This window comes from Myotis lucifugus, unplaced genomic scaffold (genome assembly GCF_000147115.1).
Source record: "Myotis lucifugus unplaced genomic scaffold, Myoluc2.0 scaffold_166, whole genome shotgun sequence".
Taxonomy (NCBI): domain Eukaryota; kingdom Metazoa; phylum Chordata; class Mammalia; order Chiroptera; family Vespertilionidae; genus Myotis; species Myotis lucifugus.
The window spans coordinates 12,598-19,515 of NW_005871214.1; the positions used below are offsets into that span (position 1 = coordinate 12,598).

Sequence of the window (6,918 nt, forward strand, 5' to 3'; positions counted from 1 at the left end):
TAGTCAGAAAATGTGTAATCTCATAACCATGGGATAAAGGTTCTTTCCATCAGTTGGATTGGGTCCACTTTAGAATTAATGTTCTACATCTGAACAAATTGTAGTTGGGAAGGGAATACATACATGGATTAGCAAAAATGTAAGGTTTCTAAACCAAATTACTGGTTACAAGAGATGGAATTACTGTGATTGGTTTTGGCTAATCAGGATCTGCCCTTGGAACTGGGGTCAAAGTCCTAAAATTTTGTCGATGCCACAAAGAGTGGGGAGAGGGGAGTGAATCGGAGGGGTTTCATCACACTGTCCGCTGGAGTTTCTTAATTGCCCTTCAAAAAAAATGTGATGTAGCCTTAGCTGGTTTGGCTCAGTGGATAGAGCGTCGGCCTACGGACTGAAGGGTCCTGAGTTCGATTCTGGTCAAGGGCACATGCCCAGGTTTCGGGCTCGATTCCAGTAGGGGATGTGCAGGAGGCAACGGATCATTGACGGATCATTGATGTTTCCATCCCCCACCCCTCTCTCCCATCTCTCTGAAATCAATAAAAAAATTTTTTTTTTTAATGGGATGTATAATTGACTTCCTGTCTTGCGGAATATAATTGTTCAAACAGGGTGATGGAAGCATGGGGGTTTCTTTTACTATTCTCTGCTCCATACAAATTCCGTAATAAAAAGTTTAAAAGAAAGCTAAGTGGGGCACAAGAAAATAGAGTGATGGTTGCTTATGGCAACATTTTTCTAGGTTGGTGTTTTTCCATTCATCCTGCTCAATTTCTTCTCTGCTTATATGTAGAATTAACATATAATTCTTCCTCTCAAAGCCTAATATGGATAACCTTAATTAAAGTTGACACTAATACTTTAGCACTTACATAGAAGAGCAATAGCATGGTATTGGAATGGACACAGCTTCACAGGTTTTGAAGTTACAGCTTGGGTTTCAAACCAGATTCCCCTGTGTCCTCCCATTAGTAGTTATGAGATCACTGCAAGTTACCCAGTTTCTCTGAACTGCAATTTCTTCTCTAAGATGGGGATAACAATACCTATCTCATAGGGTTAAATGATTAGGATAAAAAATTTAAATAAGTTTCTAGCATATAGCCTAGCATTTGTTGAACTCCAATTATGGTTATTTTCTTCTCTGTGAGGCTCAATTATCCTAGCCCAATTTGATAGACGTGGTAGCATTATTATAGTTGAGTTATTAGTGCGGATTGTGAAGTTATTAGAGCCCATCCCTGAATGTCTTTTCCCATTAACCATCTCCTGCATTTGCGACATTTGCTGGACCTCTGCCTTTCACAATCATCATAGCTAGTTTCTTATGGTCAGTGGGCAATATTAAGTTTTAGCTGTGGGGAATTAGGTTTTTTGGCCCAAGTCTAATAAATTATCTCAATGGTTTAAAAATATAATTGTGTATGATGCTGTCAACTCTTTCAAGCATGGTGAACATTTATGCCTGAAAAGTAGAAATATACCTATTTCTAAGAATACTGCTCATTTCTGATTTTATAAAATAATATGTAGGAGACTTTTACTATTGTGCCTTTTGTAATCAGTAGTTTCTAAATAGGTGTAAAGTGTATGTTATTTTCTTTTAATACTTCTTTGTCCCTTATTTATGTGGGGGAAAAGCTACTTCCTTATTCAATATGGAATTATTTAAGCTAGGCTGTCCTTCAGATTTCATATTCAAACTTAGCCAGTTCAGCAATAAGAGCAATACCTAGTTGCAGCTAGATGTGTTTAGGATGTACTTTATATGCAGAAAGAATATTTTACTGGGTTTATTTTAATAGGAAGTAAAATAACATTTTGATAAAAAATAACAAATCTTTTTAAAGCCAAAGCCACAAGAGGAATTCATAATTATGTTTAGGAACTTGCTATTAGGTAATCAACTTTTAATTATATAAGGACAGTTATTCAGATAAAAGGTTAGTTAGTAATTTCTATCTAGTATATTACAAGATGGCGGTTCACCAGGAATATTCTCACCCTCTTGAAGGTTATCCTAAGGTGTTTGTTTTAGGGTGTCTTTCTAACATCTCACATCTGCATTATATTCGGGAATTGTGTATCCCAGTAAGAACCACAGCAGCAGTCGTGGCTCAGTGCCAGGGCACTGCTTGAGGTTCTGCTATGTCCTGATCTGCACTAGGTGGGTCAAGATGAGATAATTTTTCTGCCTTCATTCTCAGAACAATTGGGTTCATATTTAAATTGGTTATGATTGCTTGTTACATTCTCTAATTCAAGGACAAGGAATTTATTTTAATGAAGAAAAATTCCTTTTAACCGAGCAAACTATCATAGCTTTATACTTTACTAAACTTCCTTTATCTGAGCCTCATTGTCTGAACTCAGTGTTGGGGCAGTAAGAACTGCAGTGTTTCACCCACATATAATTAAGGAGGTAGTGGCAGTAATTCCCCTTTCTTTTTTATTCATTCCTTTCTCTTTTAGATTATCTTCATTTCTCTTCTTTTCTCCTCTCTACTCTGCTTTAGTACTCTTTTCTGTCCATATCTTTTTGTATCCTTTTTAATGTGTGTGTGTGTGTGTGTGTGTGTGTGTGTTGACAGAAGAAAGGCACTCTCCATGTCCTCATCTCTCACTAATCTGTTGAGATCTAGAATGCTAACTAAGCTTTTTTTTATACATCTAACAAAGAAAAAGTAAGATAAAAATTATGGTTACTCTTATTTGCTCTCTGCATATGTTTTTGTTAGGTTGAACCATATGAAGTTGTCAATATTTTTTTGATCCACAGACACAGATTTAACCTAATACTTCTCTAAGCAACCTTTAGCTATAAGTAGGATTTGGAAATTTACCAAAATGGAAAAAATTGAGAAGTTTACTTTTTTATTTGTTTGTTTTGTTAAGGGAAGGCTTGGGGGTGGGGAGCATAAGTAATGAGTTTATTTTGTGGTGTAGGGGGACACGTTCAAGGAGAAGTGAATGTCTAGTAGAGATTTGTAAACAGGATTTGTAAATAGAGAGATGAGATCATTGGCATATAGGTGGCACTTGAAAACATGAATATGAATGAGGTTACCCCCTGAGAGTGTAGTGAGAAGAAAAGACAGCCTATGGCTTCTTTTGCACACTGGGAAGTGGATCATGCAAGTAAAACTCAGATGAGGGCTATACATAGAAGTAAAAGTGTATTCATCATTTTTGAATGATTCACTAGTATGTAAAATTAAGCATTAACTATATGGCCTTGGAAGTTTTAGTTCAGATATTACTCACTTGCATACTAATGTGTTGAAACATAGGCTAGAAGTTTTTGTGTTTCCCCATAAGAGATTAAAATGTATCTGTGGAAGAATATAAGCTCTATAGCTTGAGTATTGGGGGACATACCCTCCTTACCTCTGACATCTTGTTTGTTTATTTCTTTTTTTCTCTCTTTCTGTACTTCATTTAAACAGTGTATCACATGGACATCCATTGTGATTGTTACCATTGCTACAGTCCTGAAGTGCTAGTTTGCTGTGCCATTCTGTCTGAGGTCCTGCCTCATCAGTCACCAGAATCCTTTGAATTAAAGTCTTGCAGGACTGTTTCAATGTGAAACACTTTCCAGGCAACAAAATGAAGGAAAGGAGTCTAGTACGACTGTCCTGCTTGGGTGTAACAGTTCATAGGCATAGTCCTATAAGTTACTATTAGCTTAAAGGCCACATTAAACTATCTTATTGTTTAAAATTCTCATTAGTCTGATTTTCCATATGCAGAGATCAGGTGGAAGCAGTAGCAAAGAATTGTGGGTTTAAAAAAAATAATCTCATATTAACATTTACCCACTTATTGACCTCCTTTGCAATGTATCTCTCTGTGCCTTTCTCCCATAGTAACATCTCCCTCTGACTCTATCTTCTGCTCCATGGATTTAAAAGGATACTGGTGATCGATTACATTGGGCCCACCAAGATAATCCAGAATAATCTCCCCCTTTTATTTATTTTTTTTAAAGGGAGTTTTTTTTTTTAATTGAGTTTTAGAGACAGAGGGGAAGGGAGAGAGACAGTGAGAAACATTAATCGGCTGCTTCCTGCACACCCTCTCCTGGGGATCAAGCACGAAATCCAGGCATGTGCCCTGACCAGAATCTAACTGCAACCTCATGGTGCACAGGACGAAGCCCTACTAACTGGGCCACCCTGGCCAGAGCTAATCTCTCCCTTTTATTTATTTATTTTTTATTTATTTATTTATTTTTTTATATATATATTTTATTGATTTTTTACAGAGAGGAAGAGAGAGAGACAGAGAGTCAGAAACATCGATGAGAGAGAAACATCGATCAGCCGCCTCCTGCACATCCCCCACTGGGGATGTGCCCGCAACCCAGGTACATGCCCTTGACCGGAATCGAACCCGGGACCCTTCAGTCCGAAGGCCAACGCTCTATCCACTGAGCCAAACCTGTTTTGGCTAATCTCTCCCTTTTAAAGTCGACCAATTAGTAACCTTAATTCCATCTGCAACCTCAATTCCCCCTTTTTTTAAAAAAATATTTTTTTATTGATTTTGTTGTAATTAATCCTCATCTGAGGATATTTTTCCATTGTTTCTTATTGAGAGTGGAAGGGAGGAGGAGGGACAGAAAGAGAGAAACATCAATGTGAAAGAGACACATTGATTGATTGATTGCTTCCCGCATGCACCCCAATCGAGGTTGCAACCGAGGAAAATCTCCTTGACTGAACTCGAAACCCAGGACCTTTTATTCTGAGGGCCGATGCTCTATCCACTAAGCCAAATCAGCTAGAGCTGTTTTTATTCATTTTTAGAGAGAGAGGAAGGGAAAGGGATAGAGAGAGAAAAACATCAATGAGAGAAGCATCAGTTGGCTGCTTCCTGCACTACCCCTACTGGGGATTGAGCCCACAACCTGGGCCATGTGCCCAGGAATTGAACCCATGACCCCTTGGTTCATGGGTCGACGCCCAGCCACTGAGCCACACTGGCTAGGCTCAATTCCCTTTTGCCATGTAACCGAACATAGTTCCAGGTTCCAGGGATTAAGGCATGGATCTCTTTGGGGCGACCATTTTTCTGCCTACACACTTACTTTAGGTTCTCAAGTTGTATAAGGCAGCTAGGAACAAGTGTAGATGAATCCAAAGTAGAGATCCTGACTAATACTGAGGATTATGAATAGGACCAATAGTTGGGTTTGAGCTAAAAACCAATTACTGAGCAGTGTATGTACATGTTTGTAAACTCTCTTACTGGCATAAAGTATATGTAGTAGATTTGGTGTTCAAGAGAGAATTAGAAGGAGGTAACTTATTTTTAGTTACATCATGGTAGGGAAATGATTACAATATTAAAATCGATTTTATTTCCGTTTTATGTCATCCTTCAGAAGGAAATGTTCTTGATTTAATAAACAATTTTAGAGAACCTGTGGATTTAATTTTAATTTTTATATTTTCATTACAGATATTTACTACCCTTAGATGCCACTCCTGTTATGGAGAAGATTGAAGAGCAATTTGCTAATCTCAGCATTGTTAAACGTTCCTCAGGAACTGAAGAGCCTACTTATCTGCTTGGCATAGACACATCCAAGACTGTACCAGCAGAAAAAGGAAGCTTGGTTGCTGTTTTATGTTCTAATGGATTAATCAGAATATATGATAAAGAAAGGTTAAACATAGTACGAGAATTTAGTGGACATCCTGGACATCTTAATGGCGTCAAATTTGCAAATTCTTGTGACATTGTATATTCGTCATGTACCGATAGCACAATAAAATGTTGGGATGCTCGATTAGCCAGTGAAAAACCTGTCCAGCTTTTCAAGGGTTATCCTTCCAATGTTTTTATCAGTTTTGATATCAGCTGTAATGATCATGTCATTTGTGCTGGTACAGAAAAAGTTGATGATGATGCATTGTTGGTATTTTGGGATGCAAGAATTAATTCTCAAGATTTGTCTACTACTAAAGACCCACTTGGTGCATACTCAGAAACACATAGTGATGATATCACTCAAGTATGTTTCCATCCCAGCAATCCCAACATGGTAGTCTCAGGTTCCACAGATGGCCTGGTAAATGTATTTGATATTAGTGCTGATAATGAAGAAGATGCACTGGTTACAACTTGTAACTCAGTTTCATCGGTTAGCTATATTGGTTGGTCTGGGAAAGATTATAAACAGATATACTGCATGACACATGATGAAGGGTTTTGTTGGTGGGATCTTAATCATCTGGATACTGATGAACCAATTACACGTTTGAACATCCAGGATGTCAGAGAAGTAATGAATTTGAAAGGAGGTGTTTTGTTGGACTATTTGATTGGTGGCCTATATCATGAAAAGATGGACAAATTATTTATTGTTGGAGGAACAAACACAGGAGTTATTCACTTAATGAGCTGTACTACATCAGGATTGAGCCATGTGACCAGCCTTCAGGGAGGGCATGCTGCTACAGTCCGCTCTTTCTTTTGGAATATGCAGGATGATTCTCTGCTGACTGGAGGAGAAGATGCACAGTTGTTACTTTGGAAACCAGGAGCAATAGAGAAGAAATTTACAAAGAAAGACAACATGAAAATAGCATCCTCTGTGTACCAGCGAGTTCGAACTCACAGTAACGATTCTTACAAGAGAAGGAAAAAGCAGTGATATTACATTGAGAGTTTACTTGTTAGATTTTATAGTTGCAAATAATATTTTTGTGTACTACCTGTGGAAGACATGTTTAAAGTTCATATGTAAAAACAAGCCAGTTAGCAAACAGTCCTGAAAAAATGTTGAGAATGGTTTAATTCAATCTTCATGTATTCTAAAATTATTTTTTAAAGGCACCAGTTGACTATGTAATCAGTGAATTGAAAGTAAAATTACTTTCCTCATTTCTAAAACCCATCTGTTGAGTT

At 37.6% G+C, this 6,918-nt stretch overlaps 1 protein-coding gene across 1 annotated transcript; it reads left to right on the forward strand.

Annotated features, from left to right (window-relative positions):
• The first annotated feature begins 5,383 nt into the window (after positions 1–5,383).
• On the forward strand, positions 5,384–6,903 carry WDR89 (WD repeat domain 89). Its single transcript, XM_006096018.3, has one exon. It carries the CDS (start codon positions 5,498–5,500, stop codon positions 6,662–6,664), a length of 1,167 nt encoding a protein of 388 aa, XP_006096080.1. The 5' UTR covers positions 5,384–5,497; the 3' UTR covers positions 6,665–6,903.
• The last annotated feature ends 15 nt before the right edge of the window (positions 6,904–6,918 follow it).